This window comes from Perna viridis, chromosome 15, assembly GCF_037379345.1.
Source record: "Perna viridis isolate PV_CMFRI_1.1 ecotype Kerala chromosome 15, ASM3737934v1, whole genome shotgun sequence".
NCBI classification, from domain to species: domain Eukaryota; kingdom Metazoa; phylum Mollusca; class Bivalvia; order Mytilida; family Mytilidae; genus Perna; species Perna viridis.
The window spans coordinates 8,487,549-8,504,077 of record NC_142459.1 but is presented as its reverse complement, the minus strand read 5'-3'; the positions used below and the strand labels follow the sequence as shown (position 1 = coordinate 8,504,077).

The following is a 16,529-nucleotide window of genomic DNA, read 5'->3' as shown; positions in this document are numbered from 1 at the left end:
ATAAACCTGAAAAAAAAGTTGAAATATCAAAATCTTTTGACTTGAGTAAAACGGGCCGTGAATAGGCTGAGAAAAAATAATCAAGGGAACCAATATTATAGCGGTATTCCAAAAAATGTAATCCAGGGACAAAGACCAGACATGGAAAACAGACATACACAACAACGAACCTGTCATTCGTGAACTAGCAGTACTGTCCGAACAATTTAATTTCTATTGTACTAGGAAACAAAACACTACAGTGGTCTAAAAATATTCAGACTGAAGGAGTCACAGATTTAATTAACACATTTAAATTAGCATTAGGAAAGGAAGGAATTATAATATTTTTCTAAGAATTTTCAAAGTTATTAATTTTCAAGGTTATTCTGCACCTGAAGTATGAGAAACTATTTTTTAAGTGTTTTCCCTACAAACCATTTGCATTTGCACAAAACATATGTGGCCTGAACCATCTGAGTATTTTCCAAACATGCCTGCATCTATATAAACTGCAAAATTTGGACAAAAATAATCAAATGAAAACACGAATCCCTTTTATTTCAAAGTCTATGGAAGAGTCTATGATTAAGCAGTACTTGAAGTGCTCTAAACCAGTTAAAATCGGATGTGCTGCAGCAAAGCTCTGATATGGTATGTAAGTCTTGTCATGTGACCCCGTGATTTCACAAGAATGGGTCCTAATCTACCATTCAAAAGCATGGAGATTTATCACTTAGAGCGTTGAGTTCAGTGTTAAGGTCTATACATCTTTTTCAGTAAAAAATACCGATAAAAAATGACAAATATCTATTTCTACATGATAAAGGTATTAAGAAAAAAACATAAAATAGAAGATTTTGCATTGTTAAACAGCGTTTCGAGTACCCGGAAGTAAACAATAAAATGCAGATCACTCTTCGGTTTTCAATACGTTCTACGTCGGTAATCCTGGTAAAGAAAGTGAAACTAAAACGAGACTTGCATACCCTATAGTCTTTGATTATTTGTCTTGACATACCCTATTACTCTGATTCAGTCTGTTGAAATAAATACTCAATTTATTCTGTTAACTGTGTTGCTGCAATGACGTATTATCGTTAAACAATCATAGTTTTTTTTTTATTTTATACGTCGTATCTACCTCAAAGAAATTGAGATAAAGGTTACTACAGACATTTTGAAGCCAGCCTCATATCCTGACCTACACTTAGAGATGTATGGTAAAGGAAAATCATTGACCAAACTATACGACAAACGCGGTGACTTTTCAGTCCGTATTGTCAACTTGTCAACTTTTCTATCATCTGTGTCACCTGCATATGGAGTTTTAAAAAAATCGTATCACAACTTCTACGTTATGCCAAAGCTTGCGGTAACTACGCAGACTTTTTGCATCGTGTTAGATTTCTTAAAATTAGCTACTGGAACAGAGTTACGTTGCTACAAGATTGAAGTCAACACTACAGAAGTTTTATGGACGTCATTATAAACTCGTGGATCGTTTCAGTGTATCCATCTGCACCACGAAAACTGATTTGTTCAGCGTGTCATAGTTTTCCTTTCGTCTTTCGTCTGCCCCGAACATGATATTTTAAGAGCAACTCGGTGGGTGTTTCTAGAAAAGCAAATGACGCTTACCTAACCGGTGCACCTGGTCCAGTTTTTAGTTATTCCGAGTTGCGCATTGACTTTTGTTACTTGTAATGTATCATTTTAGGTTATTTTATGTTCTTTGTGTGTGTCTGTTTTCCATGTCTGGTTTTTGTCCTTGGATTACATTTTTTTATCTCCGCTAGTATCTTGGTTCCCTTGATTACTCTTTCAAGTAAAAAAATATCCGAACAAAATAACAGTAAAATACTATTAAACTGTCTAGTTCAACACATTATTAGGACCATACAAGCGTATAGAGGGTGTAAATATGAAAATATTATTCGAAAGACCAATAAGATTACAGTGATGGATTCAGGGGAAGGATTCCGGGAGTTGGGACCCCCTCCATTTGAAAGAATTGTTAAAGTGCAAAAATTGAGCAAAATCAGCAAATAGTATTGTGGAACCCCTCCAATATAAATTTGTGAAATTTGTTGATCCGTTTTTTACAGATTCATGAATCAGAACCCCCCCTTTTAATGTCAATGTCCAATGCGTCCCGGGATCATTCAGTAATTTTACAATAAGGTGCTCGAAGAGACCTTATTTACATCTGTACTTAAGTGTCAGTATCTGTAAGAATCAGGCAGTGGGTTAAACATGGTATAAAAAAAATCATTTTGATAGTTTAATTTGACTACATGTATTTTCACCATCAGAGTCAAGGAAATGCTGGACCATTGAGTTACAATTTCATTGAAATGCACTGAAAATGAATATTTCAAGGACAGATAACTGTCAAAAACCTCATTTTTTCTAAACATTCTATTGAAAAATTTCTGAACAAAGTCAGTGATGCAGAGATTAAATAATGCTCTTTTCAAATAGAGAAAGCATCCTTGAGTGATATTGTATTGTCAGATCGGTGGGGTTTTGATAAGCATGTTTCTGATTTTTCCCATTTTGCCTGATTCTTACAAACACTTACACTTAAAAAAACAAATTCTGCTGACGATCAGGTGTAGCTCACGTTAAACATATGACCGTCACATTTCAGGTATGTCGTAGAGATAACGATTCTTTAAAATACGAGTCGGATCGGTATCTTGCACAGTGGTCTTCCCCTGTACACAGATACAAGGTAGGCTTTTAATGTCAATGATGACATTTCATTTTTGCCTCGCACTTGCTATTTATGTCTGCTTACATTGTTTGAAAGGTACCGAGATTAGTGGAATACGTTTGTAGTTTACTAAGTGGTATTATACACGATCACATTCCAATTTTAATGTTGCACGGGCTTTAAATATCTGCATACATTGCCAGGAAGGTATCTAGATGTGCAGTATGCTTACGGCCCGCAAATGCCATTTATGATCTCTCTATAATTGTGTGTAGATCTAAGACATTCTGAATTCAGTCGTATAGTACTTGCCCACTTTTTAAAAACTGATTTTAGATCCACAGATTTACAGGGATTTTTTTTTGTCCTTAAACTGTGAAATAATAAAAAAATATTTTTTTTTAATTTATTTGTGATAATCCAATACTGAAAAACGGTAAAAAAGTAAAATCGAAAAAAGTTATTTATTTTTTTTATAGTTTCTTTCAGTGCGTTTCTTACGTTTGGTATATAAAATCATAACTACAATTTTGAGCAAAATGCAGTTGCATGCGTAAAAGAGGTCTTTTTTTATAAGAGGACGAAGCCCTCAAAACGATTGACCCTATAGCCTTAGAAGCATTGAAAGTTCGATTGCAATCTGACAGGAAGTTAACTTGGAATATCGATTAAAAATATTTACTAGTTTCGTATCTTTAACAAAACCAAATTATTCATAACTCACATCTTAAAACTTTGATAAATCTTGACGAGCAATAAATATTATAATTAAATGTAAAACTATACAAGTAATAAAAATATCAATACATATTTTCAAATTCGCCCTCCTACAGGTTTATTTCAATCTGTTACCGCGTTCATTGCATGTGGTATGTCATTCAAAAGCTGGCAGATATATTGCACAGATTTGTACGAAACTTCCTACAAATAGGCATTTAAGCAGGTTTTTCCCTCCAGTTTAAAGTGTCATTAGTTAAGATACTCTGTACCCGCCACCAAGGGCTTTCTTTTCAATTTCATCACGCAGACATATTTGTTTGTCTCGCTGCAGTTTTTCTCCCATTCATTGAAGGTCGCATGAGTAACAGTGTTGGTGTTTCTAGAAAAGCAGAATGCGACTACCCTCCCAGACAGCACTCTCTCCCATTCATTGAAGGTCGCATGAGTAACAGTGTTGGTGTTTCTAGAAAAGCAGAATGCGACTACCCTCCCAGACAGCACTCCTACGTTGGTTCAACGGAGTCATTTACGTTGGGCCAAAGTAGGGCACCCAATGTTGGCCCAGTGTTGCAAGTGCAAAGAGAGCCAACGTTGGCCCAACCGAGAAAAACAATAGTTGGGCCACCGTTGGCGCAATGTAATGCCAACATTGACCCAACGAATCCGCAATGTTGGCCCAAAATAAGCCCAACGTTAACCCAACCATATGGTCAGGCGATTGTATTCCTTAAGATAATAGAACATAATATTATTACGTATTTCCTGATCATGTCGCAGAGTGCTGTACACTCCTTCAAAGAAAGCGCTCATTTTTCCCCTCAGTTTATCATAAAAATTCATTTCAGTAGGAATATACAAATAACAAGCTGAGTTTAGTTTACAAGAAAAAAAACAAGAAAATCTATTATAACATTAGCAGATACTACGATCATTGGTATACTAAATATCGAAAATTCGCATTTTTTTTTAATTAAATAGACATATGATAATACCTATCACTTTTTTGAATTTAGAATGAATTTACATTGAAAATATGTATACATTTGTTCAAAATGAAAGACAACTTTTGTTTTGTAAAAGGTGTGTTTTGCTCTGTTACAAAGCTGCATACGGGGGAGATAATCATGTACACTATTGTTATCATAAATTAGATTTGGTTATTCATAATAATTTTTTTTCATTAAGTTGGTCTAAATATTAAACGCGAATACTTGTTGCATGAATATTAAACATGCAGTTATTAACAGAATTCGAGAAAAGAGCCAACACTACTTTTTTGAAAGAAGGAAAATTATGTTAATAAATATATATACATGTATTTTGATGTTTCAACGTTGGGCCCAACTTAGTATCACAATTTAGATGCAACACAATATTTGCTTTCATACATCCTGATTTGCTTTCTAGTTTTACTGTCTTGAGACCGACATACATTTATGCATCAAGAATAATATTAAATCTTTTTTAACATGTTTGTTACCAAAGTCGTTTCGACGTTGGTTCAATGTAGGTTCGGTGTTGGCTCACTGTTGGCTCTGGGTTGGACAAATGTAGAATATTGCAAATCATATAATCATGGTTTTGATTTACAAATCAAAATTTAACAATACTGTCACGCAGAATTCGCTTCTAAAACAAGTTTTTAAAGAGAAACACAGAAGGAAATGATTGTTCAAATATAGTAGGGCCAACGTTGGACCAAAAACTTGGTTGTCAAGTAAAAACCATTTTGGTTAAAAATAAATCAATATGAAATATATTCCTAACTACGGACTATTACATTAGGCCAACATTGGGCCAACGTTGCCAACGCCAACTAAAAGCCAACGATCCAACCATAAGCCCACGTTGGCCCAACTGAGGCATGCTGTCTTGGCTTAGGCTACCTTCCGCACAGTTGCAACTGATGAGGTTCCGGCCGGTGGTTAGACACCTCTTTTTAAAATGTTGTCAACGTCGTGCATTTCGGGGGTGCTGACCTTAAACAACCAGTACCCCCTTTTCAGAAATCCTTTCCAGTATTTCATGAATCCGTGTCTGTTTGCTTTTTATAGTTTTTTTTTCTGTATTTATTCCTTGTCTTTTGGTCTTTGTTGATTTTGTCTTGGGTATTGTCCTCCGCACATCGAGTAACCGCTTCCTGATGTAATACGTAAGATTCCGCGAGATTATTTTAAATACTGATTGAGAGTGGCTTTGAAATCGCGATTATACAGTTAACTCTGTAAAGGGATTGATCAGTTTCCTGCCTTTAGAATTCCTGAAGTCACTTTATGGTTAGTTGCCAATCATTATAAATCAGACGTCCATTATGGGACCGAGTGCTTAGTGTTATACCCTTAAAACACGTACAACACTGAGCTCCAGGTCCCGACCATGCTTGTGTGTAAGTGTAAGCTATACTCAGTATGAGTACTCGTATAACTAATCATGGGGCATCCCAACTGTTATGAACTATAGCGTTGTTTTTCCTTACGTGAGGTAACTATTTGGAACATTCATCAACAGATAAAAAGAAGTAAATATTTGATTGAATAAAGAATCAGGGACATCTTAGTTAGATAACATTATAGAGGTATCGAGGAGTAGATAACCTAAGGACAGCAACGGCCTTCAAATGTGGAATTAGGTTAAGTACACAATAAACAAACACATCCTCGGGTATTGCTATCCCTATCTCTTTCCCTGTTTTAGCAATTTCGTAATGATTAAAGTTCAAGCTCACTCGTATGCTTTCAATGACCCTGTGAGGTCGTAGTTGAGCAAAGTTTGGTATAACTTATCTGTGTTTGCACTTAAAGTGAAGCTACTTAAAATATACTTTTTTCTTACTTTTCTTCTTCCGTGTATTTTTTTCCGTTAAATATGTACAATGTATGAAAAATAATTCAAATCAATAGTTCTGACACTAAGAATATCATACCACCACTAAAAAGGGAATGAGGCCTGTACAACAATCGTACTTGGTTTTAAAGTACTACATGTATATCATATATAGTATAGACGCATTCTCCTTCAGGCATCGATGATATTACAATGTACTTCTCCACTCGAGATAGTTAAATTTTAGATGTCAACCTAAGAGCTTCAGCGAGTGGATTAAATCTAAAATTTAACACTCGATAATGGAAATACCTTGTTAAATATCCGAGAGCATTGGAGTAGAATCTGTTGTTTTCAATGAAATCTGATGAAATGTAAAATAGCGGGAAAACTCTCGCAGAAATTTAATCACCGCTCGGTGGTTAAAAAGACATGTGCATAAATGGGAGAATAATGAGATAATTAATTGAAAAGAGTGAAAATATCACGAGTGCTGAAGAATGCCATGATTTAGTGAGTGCGAAACTTGTTACGCGCACGAATTGAATCCTGAAGCGTTCTTGGCACAAGTAATAATATTTTGGTTATTCACGATAACCAATTGACTATCCCGTTTAATATATAGATTTTCGTCATAATTTATCGATATTTTCAATATGAATTTTAAATTCTGTGATTGACGGATTGATATCAAAGTTGTGACGTTTTCCAAGAGTGAAATTACCGAATTTATTTATTAAATGTACAGGTAGAAAACTGCATGAAAGCCATTTTTATTCATTTTTTTTCTATTTGTTTCTTCTTTGCTTTCTTTTATTCTATTATACTATTCTGTTCATTATATATTCACAGATGATGAAAGTGATACTGGTAGCCGTTCTGGTGGCAGCCTGCTCTGCAAAGCTGCTCAAAACAGAACTGGACCAAGAGTGGGAGGCATACAAACAGTACCACAAGAAAGCCTACAATGGAGAAGAAGAGACTAGGAGGTAAAAAATAATGTGGTAAAAATTTCAATGTGAAAAAAAGAAATTAATGATAATGCTTATTAATATAAAAACAACTTCGAGAAAATACAATTGGTCCGGATCAACTGTTGACGTTCTGTGTATTTCATGTGCCGTTGCAACATTATCTTCATGAAGATACAATGTATGATACAATTCTAATGGAACGATTCAGAAATTCAACTTCCGTCCTAATGGAACGATTCAGAAATTCAACATTCGTTTTAGCTCGTAAACAACGTTGCGCAGTCGCAGCATACTCTTAAAATACGTCAGACCAATCAAGAACGCCATGAACAATAACAATCCAAAAACTTCTGAATAGGTCCATTGGTATAATCAATAGACCCTTTTGGGGTAAGTTCAAGAGCAATATACATTTCCGCGAGGTAGGGCTTGGTAGAACAAAGTAATTTTCCTCGCGGAAGCGTATATTGAGCATGCTCTGCGCATGCTCATTGGGGTTTTGGTAAATAAGCAAAAGTAAGGTTTTAATTATATAAAATATAAAGAATACTTTAATAGGGAAATTTTCACAAAGCATAAAAAAAGAAATACTTGCTTAATATATGTGACAAAATACGCTTAGAAACATCATGTTCATTACATAATTTCTAATTTAGCTAATTTATCAATCATTCTATTTTAAGACGACAGATCTGGGAAGGTCATCTGGACTATATTGAACAACACAACATTAAAGCTGACAGAGGAGAGTTCACATTCTGGCTCGGAATGAACGAATATGGAGACATGGTACGATTCGATGGAGTAAACCATTGAATTTTATAGGGAGAGCAAAATTGGGATCAGCAATCATGAAAAAAAATACATGGTCTATTTCACCTACATTGTATTACAAAGAATCTGAAATTAATACAAGAAAGCAACATTAGTGAAACAATTCAACAACAAAAATGATGTAAGCCACCCGTAAGGCCATTCCCAAATCGCCACAATTCCTTTTCTTTTTACTTTTTTGCTCAACCAAGCAGTTTAAATCTCATGATAAAAAAGAAAAAAAAAGGCAACTTCTTGGCCAATCTTGTTGATTCCGATCATTGCCGGTGTAACGGGAGAGCATGATTTGACTCCCAAAATTATACCCCGCCACCGAGGATCGAACCCTAGACCGCTCGGTGACAAGCCAGCGACAAACCGATTCGGCTAAGGAATTAATCCTTTAGCCCAGTCAATTAACTGGCTATTTAAATCTCACTACCTACTACAACGCAGGTAGGCCGTCCTGCCACACCGGTATTGGCCGAGGGAGTACGATTGGGACCTGAAAATAGTACATCTTAACTGATAGTAGAATACATAAGAACGTCGTTAGATCTAAATTGGAAAGAAATAGTTGGTCTGATTTAATTAAGTTGATACACGAAATTGTCATCTGTTAAAGTCATGAAACAATTTAAATTTAATTTTGCCATTGATTGTAGACAAACGATGAGTTCAGAAGCACCATGCTGGGATACAGACAGGAACTGAAGAAACCCGCTGGCGCCACCTACATGGCACCATCAAATGCTGAAGATGTGCCAGACTCAGTTGATTGGAGAAGCAAGGGATATGTCACTCCAATAAAGAACCAGGTAAAATTTTTACATTTTCGTACCTCCTTGTAAAAGATGTTTAAAGTATTGACATTTAATTATTTTATAGGTCATTGAATTATACAATTGCATAGTTTTCTGATTATTGACCATTAAAAAAAATCAAAAATAGTACTTTAACTAAACTGGGCCTATTTTATTGATGTTAGACCACAAAAAAACCCTGCGTTTATGAGAAGAAATATCATAGGAAGCGATTTGTTTTGGTTTGATTATTAGCTTTTATAAATATCTTTAAGCATGACATTGCCGCCGACATACAAAGAATAATTAGCCTTTCTTGCGTCATCGATGCAAAAGCTTTTATTTATGAGAAATGGCCTAGTCGCTTTTTGATATTGCGGCTGATCTTCAGCATTTTGCAAAGAGCTGTACTCATTTATAATAGTTTTCATTGCTTGTCACACAATGGCGCAAACATTTTTATTTTCAGGGACAATGCGGATCCTGCTGGGCTTTCTCCACCACCGGTTCCCTTGAAGGCCAATGGTTCAAGAAGACTGGAAAACTTGTATCCCTATCTGAGCAAAATCTGGTCGATTGCTCTACCAAACAAGGTATAAAATCTAATTTGTTGGCAAATTTCGAGTACTATTTAGTCATGCAGAACCTTTTTCTTCTGTGAAAATCTGGAAAATATAATTTCAATTGTTCTCGTTGCTTGTTGTCCAGAGTGTCGCGGTAAAGAGTAAAACTATATCTACACAGGCAAAATTATTTCACATAATTTTCAGATGAATTTCAGATGAATTTCACATGAATTAAGCAAATAAACTAAGTGACAGAGTTCACGTGAAATTCGGGTGAATGAAGCCTTCACGTGAAATTTACACGAAATGTTCACATGAAATTCGTGTTTAGTGAATTTCACATGAAAATCATGTTAATTTCATTTGAATTTCACATGAATTTCATGTGAATCTCGATTAACATGAATTTCACGTGAAAAATATTTGCCTTTGTACGTCTTTACAATTAAATCTAAAACTAGGATCTTACATCACTTAGATGGCATGCGAAGTCCATAGAAATCCAGAAAGTATTTTGTTTTTACAGGAAACCATGGGTGCCAAGGAGGATTAATGGACAACGCCTTCAAATACATCAAGGACAACAATGGTATCGATACAGAGGCTTCATACCCATACAAAGCTAAGGTAAGTAAGACAAAAGTGGGCGGATCTAATGGTTGCATTAGGGTAAGTAGGGCAAAAATGGGTGGTTCTGATGATTGCATTAGGGATGTAGGACGAAAGTATGTAGCTCAAATACATTAGGGTAGACAGGACGGAAGTGGGCAGCCATAATGATTGCAATAATGTATGTAAGGAAAAGGAAGGTGGATCTAATAGATGCATTAGGTTATGTAGGAAAGGCAGGTCTAATGAATACAATTGGGTAGGTAATGCAAAAAGTGGACGGACTTAATTGGTGCATTTGAAGATGCAAGAAATTTGTGCATTCTGGTGTGCAAGACAAAATGAATGAAATAAGGATTTGTAGTGATATATATCAAGGTTTTATTATACAATTATGGCATCTTATTGCATACGAACTCATGTTTTGTAAAACACTTAAAAGAGATATTGACCGAGGCCCAGGGCCGAGGTCGGTATCTCATTTTAGTGTTCCATAAAACATGATATTGCATGCAGTGATCTGTCATAACTGTTTTATTACATTTCTCTGTAGAAATTTTAAGAATTTCCCACTCAGTGAGTAACTCTTCATTTAGATTTTTCAACAAATAATATGTTGGTATACATTTAATGTGGTCGAGGCGTGTACATATAGCAAGTTTATTGATTTTGGATGTCTTAAAATTAAAAAAAACCGCCGAATTCCTTCAAATAGATATTTCAAAATTGACTCTCATTTTGATAATTTTGTTTCAGAAAACAACTTTACATTGAACAGCTTACGTCAGCCGCGCAATATCACTTGTTATCATAATACCACAAAATATGGCTGCGTTAGAAATACATTATTTAAATGGAAATTGTAAAATACGAAAAGTTATAATCTTTATAACCGCTACTAGAGTATTTTCTTCTCTGAAATTTCAGTAAATCGGTAATGTAAGCTTCAAGTCCATTCTTCTTTGGAGGGATTGTATATATTCTCATTTAATCCTGTAATTTACAGAACGGAGACTGCAAGTTTGATTCCGCAAACGTTGGAGCCAACGACAACGGATTTGTTGATGTGACAAGCAAGAGTGAAGACGACTTGAAATCAGCTGTCGCAACCGTAGGACCAGTCTCTGTTGCTATTGACGCCAGCCATACCAGCTTCCAGCTTTACAGAAGTGGTGTTTACCACGAATGGTTCTGTAGCCAAACCAGATTAGACCATGGTGTTCTGGCTGTAGGATATGGCACTGACGGTGGAAAGGACTTCTGGCTTGTCAAGAACAGGTATGCTCAATCGCTATCGATCATTGTGTTACCGTGACGGTCCTAGAAGTTACTAGGATTTGACCCCTTCTATTATTATGAAATTGTGTTAATTACGTGCCAGAATTGTGCAAAAAGTTATAAATTATATCCTGGAACACCCCCCTTTTCAAACTACAATTAAAAATATGTATCTGGATCACTCCATGATTGATTGTTTTATACAAAAATAAAAGAATTTTTGGTGGAGAGACTAATATAGCTGATATATTGATACATATGCACATAGTGTATCAAATAAATTTAACTGTGGATTGAGAATTAAAACTCTCGGTTTTTGGGAGTTAGAGGACTGGCCAAACTTAAAGTCTCCAAAAAATAGGTAAAGCAATTAAGGCTCTATCGGGTGGTTATGCTAATTAGTTATCTTCAATTGCCTGTTGGTGGTCCTTGCTTTAGGTACAAAATGCTGTCCACCTGAATATAGCAGAAATATTGCAGCTCGGGCGTTAAACCCAAACAATCAATCAATCAATCAATCAATCTGTCTCGTTTGCTTAAATTAACATCTATAAATTAAGTGCTACGAATAAACATTGTGGGATTCAAATACTGATTAAGGGGGATCACTCAATTCTTCATTCTTGGATGTCAAAAATTTGGCAGGTTATTAGCATGAACACTACTCACGTAAAACCTGCGAAGATCATTCGGTTTTGCATAAAGACTTACTTACTTGATCCTCTTCGTTTTGGATGAAACATGAGGCCGTCACCAGAGACCTCTATGACCGTCTGTCTTGGGACCAAAGTTTGACTTGACCTCACGTCCAATCTTTTTCTTTCATCTGTTTCTCGAATGAGTTCATCGAGGACTCCTTTGGTCTACCTCTCTTTCTTTTACCAGTTGAAGTCCATTGCAGTGCTAGCCCGTTGTTGGAGATACAGTGTATTTTACGTACATGTCCTTTACAAGGTCATTTTCTCTGTTTTTATTTACCTCCTGGGATATTGGGGTGGTGCTTGTTCTCAGGTACTGTAACATTTGATATTTTGTTTGGCCGGAAGATACACGCTTTAGTACTGAGTGTGATGGATGTCCTACGCAATACATGCTCTGATGAATGTTTTGTTTTTCCGACGCCGTCTGTATAGCCTTTGACCTTAAAGATGCTCTTCCGTGATAACGCAAGTCACCTGATCGCAATTCTCTTTACCAATTGGTCAAATACCGATAATTTAGTGGCGTTCGAAAAACTGTATCGAAAATTTTTGTTATTTACTTGAATATTTTAATTAGAAAATTTTAAGTAAACAGAGAATTTTACTGCGTCGGCTGTCTTTTTAAGGTAGTTCTTTTTTTTATCTTTCAGCTGGGGAGAAAGCTGGGGAATGAAAGGATACATCCAGATGTCAAGAAACCGACATAACAACTGTGGCATTGCCACACAAGCCAGCTACCCAACAGTTTAATTTTGTTTAATACTAGATCTTACTAATATTTACAATTGGGTTTTCAAGAACATTGTATGACTACAAATGACTACAAACAATGCATCACTTCGAATTCAATACTGTTTTACTACTCAGTATTTAAAGTGTAAAATTCTTTATTGATGTAAATGCAGTGTTTTTTCTACGACACCAAAGTGTTTTGTTTTTTTAGATAAAAATAAATACATTCTTTCCTATTTTTATTTTGTTCCTTTTTATACCATCTAGATACATTTCTTGTATTGCGAGAAAGTTATCAAGGGATCAAAGATTCTAGCTGAAATCGAAAGAATTTAATCCAGGGACAAAGACCAGACATGGAAAACAAAAAACACACAACAAAGATCATAAAATAACCAAAATAACACATAGAAAGTAACTAAAGTAAATTAGCAACTCAGACTCCACTAAAAATTGAAAGAATAAAACGAGCTTCATTACCTCTCGACAGAATTGTGTAGCGTTATAGAAAAATGCAGTGGCATGCCATATACTTAGCGATGGCGGGTCCGGTGGTTAAAATTCTCCACCCCTTTTGTTGGAAATTTTTGTTTCTGTTGTAAAATTTGATGAAAAAAATTAATCGGCAATTTCCTGGAAACTCACATTTTGAATCCGCCCCTTAGTAGAGTTTGAAAATCACGATCGTGATACAATGTAGTACCTGGTCTTGCTGAATTTTTTGTCCTACTTTATTCGAGATATTGTGGCGTTTTCTTTTGCATTTAAAACGTACAAATTAAACCACACTTTAAGAATACACAGCAAAAAGTGTCATGATAATCATAGTTTGCTCGATTCATATGATAAATTATATATGATAATATGATCATAATATGATTCTCATATATGAGTGATGGCTTGCTAATCGAGGATTATCATGTTTGTGAAAACATGAATGTCACGTGACAATCATATGATAATCATATGTAACCTAACACATTTGATAGTCACATCACGCACAATTCATATCATAATCATATTGTTCACTATGATTTTAGCTATTTGGATTTTTTGTTTATGAAACAAGTTTCAGTCTCTCTCAGAATCAAACAGTGGGTGAAACCTAGTATAAAAAAAACACAATTTTTAAAGTTTCATTTGACTATTTGCACCATCAGAATCAAGTATAAAAAAGACAAGATTTTACCATATCTTTTCGTTAAACTGAGATGATTTCATTGAAGCGCACTGATCATGAACATTTCAAGTTGGACAACACTGTCAAAAATCTCATGTTTTCTTGCATTCTATTGAAAAATTTCTGAGCAAATTCAGTTATGCAGATATTAAAAAAATGGTCTTTTCTCCTTGAGTAAATTTATATTGTCAACTCTGCATATTTATGATTATTTCCATTTTGCCTGATTCTTATAAACACTTAAAACTGATCCCTCTGTGACAAAATTTTGATGTAACGCTTATCGAAAGTCCCAAGTTATCATAAATGCTGACAGATTCCTTTTTATCTAAGTACATCTCCGCCTAAGAATCGGGCAAAATGTACTAAGGTGAGGCACATGAAGAAAAAACGCAGAGACTTTATTGCATTATCCAATTAATTATACCTGATGACCACCAGAGATAACCATCAAAGTATTCGTAAAATTTGCCTTTTTAAGATATTGATAGATCAAATTTAGTTGAAATGCACTACGGAAAAATTTTCCCGCACTTTCCCTTCATAAGCAGTCAAAAAATATCTATGTCAGGATAAACTAAACAAAAAGCTTTGTGGCTGTTTTCTAGATGTACTGAATATATTTTAGGAAAAAATGATTAAATTGAGGAAAATTATGTGCCACTCACTGTCTGATTCTTACACAGAATTGTACTTAAATTTTGAACTAAAACAAATGTAGTTTCTTAAGTATATAAATTGTCTCGTAATTTTAGTACATGTCAAATAATGCAAACAAAAGTCCGTACCGATCAAATTGCGTTCGATCGGCCAATTGTCTGTGGTCTTATCGATCAGTCTAACAACAATCACATCTGTTTTAAGATTTTTATCATCCCGCACCCAAGAAACATCGCCTTTAAACCGAATATTCATTGATAATTCATAATCTGCGTGTCAAGAAATCGATTACTGTGTACATGAATTCTATCCGGTACCATAGAATTAGTTACAATTTCATCGAAATACAGACTCTTTGAAATGCGGGCTGATCAAACTGTTTCTGATTAATTAGTTTTTCTACTGTACGGGACTATTTCATGTTGAGGTATCTGCGTCGAGGTAAGTCAACATTTTAATTTGTGGACTTTCATAAAGAATATTTCAATCTTCCATATCAAAGGTAAATTTGGTTAAAGGTACGGGTACTTGACAATCGGAACTCATCAGCATTTCTAGTTACACTGGAGTTATGTTTTAGTGTAGCAGAAATGGCCGAGAAGTTTCGATTGGGGGACTGGAACGTCAAGAACTGGAACTGAGCGAGAATTGACAGCTAGACTGGACAATCAACAAATTTAACATAAACAACGTAAAATGCAGCCCGACTAGGGTTTATATACTAGTGGAGCTGCATATTAAATTTTGATATTGGGAGCAAGTCCATTTAGGTAAACATTAAGTGTCAGCTAGTCTCAGTAAGAATTTCCGATGAATGTTTATCTTAATTTTCAATCTGTGCCCGACCCACTTATACCGTTGTAACCCTGAAATATGCCTCCTTTCTACTGACACATTTATAATGGTGGGGAGATTTAAGCCCCGTGCAGGTCCGGGTGTTAAAAGAATAGGCCTGCAGTAGCGCTAAGCTTGTCGTAAAAAGCGACTAAATAGTGCTCAGAACCCTAGCCGGGGGCTAGAGCGCTTTGCCCACAGAGCAACTGGGATGTGTGTCCCAGGTGGTGGAATGGGGTACCCCTGGTGTGTTACATGCTGGGGTTGTCAGGCTATAGTACGGAAAACCTGATCGCAAACCATAGTGGTGCACCGTGTTGGGAAAGATGCCACGTTCCTCGCAAGTTAAAGAACCCTACTGTGGTATTCTCCCGGAGTAGGAACCATAGGCCTCCGCCACAGGAGGCTAAATTGCCCGACCCTACCCACCTCTCCCTATTTGCAGTGGCAATCAAAATTTGTCGACCCCATTGTCCTTGTGTCCCATCCCTTTTTCATTTCAGCATCATTTCATGTTCATTTTATCATCAATTTCATGTTCATCGTCTGAATATATCTGAAATATTGCTGCACGGACGTTAAACCCCAACAAACAAACAAACAAGTGATCAAGAAAGGCTGAGGAGTTCCGATTGTTTTTTATACGAAACAAATACCTATGGGTCAAAGGGTTGAAATTGAAACTATACCGACTCCGTAGGAAACAAACTTATGACCTTGTGTTCTTAGTATGGTCATCAAAAAAGCTTAAAGCACTTTGTACAGCGAAAATAAAAATGAGTCTAGTATATAGTATATATATAGATAGATATATATACTAAAACATAACTCCGGAGTAACTGCGATATGAAAGTGATTTTCTAATTAGTCGATTTATTTCTATATATACAAATGTAAATAATAAATAAATACATAAATTATACATTATTTATAATTATAAAGTTATGCGAGCTAACTATAATGGACAACTGCCAATTTTGGGGATCTGCTGTGCCAAAGGATAAAAATGTAAATGACCGTAAATGCCAATCCACACTACAGCACTACAGTTATCTTTCTTTGATCAGCAGTGGTACTGAAGTTCGCGATGTCATTTTAACCCAATTTGAGCTTATATAAACGGGGACGTAGCTAGGCC

The 16,529-nt window shown here is 35.5% G+C and overlaps 1 protein-coding gene across 1 annotated transcript; it reads left to right on the top strand.

Annotated features, from left to right (window-relative positions):
• Positions 1 to 2,594: 2,594 nt before the first annotated feature.
• Positions 2,595 to 12,953, top strand: LOC148596812 (cathepsin L-like). Its single transcript, XM_088563338.1, has 8 exons — positions 2,595 to 2,716; positions 7,094 to 7,230; positions 7,899 to 8,004; positions 8,694 to 8,846; positions 9,301 to 9,424; positions 9,924 to 10,024; positions 11,013 to 11,284; positions 12,636 to 12,953. The coding sequence occupies exons 1-8, from the start codon at positions 2,615 to 2,617 to the stop codon at positions 12,733 to 12,735; spliced, it is 1,095 nt and encodes a 364-aa protein (XP_088419464.1). The 5' UTR covers positions 2,595 to 2,614; the 3' UTR covers positions 12,736 to 12,953.
• The last annotated feature ends 3,576 nt before the right edge of the window (positions 12,954 to 16,529 follow it).

What these genes read in the sequence shown, in the direction of transcription:
- LOC148596812 (XM_088563338.1), top strand. Translation starts at nt 2,615, where the DNA reads ATGACCGTCACATTTCAGGTATGTCGTAGAGATAACGATTCTTTAAAA. An exon ending in TGAACGAATATGGAGACATG is followed by an intron (nt 8,005 to 8,693) that starts GTACGATTCGAT and finishes CATTGATTGTAG; the next exon opens with ACAAACGATGAGTTCAGAAG. An exon ending in TCACTCCAATAAAGAACCAG is followed by an intron (nt 8,847 to 9,300) that starts GTAAAATTTTTA and finishes TTTTATTTTCAG; the next exon opens with GGACAATGCGGATCCTGCTG.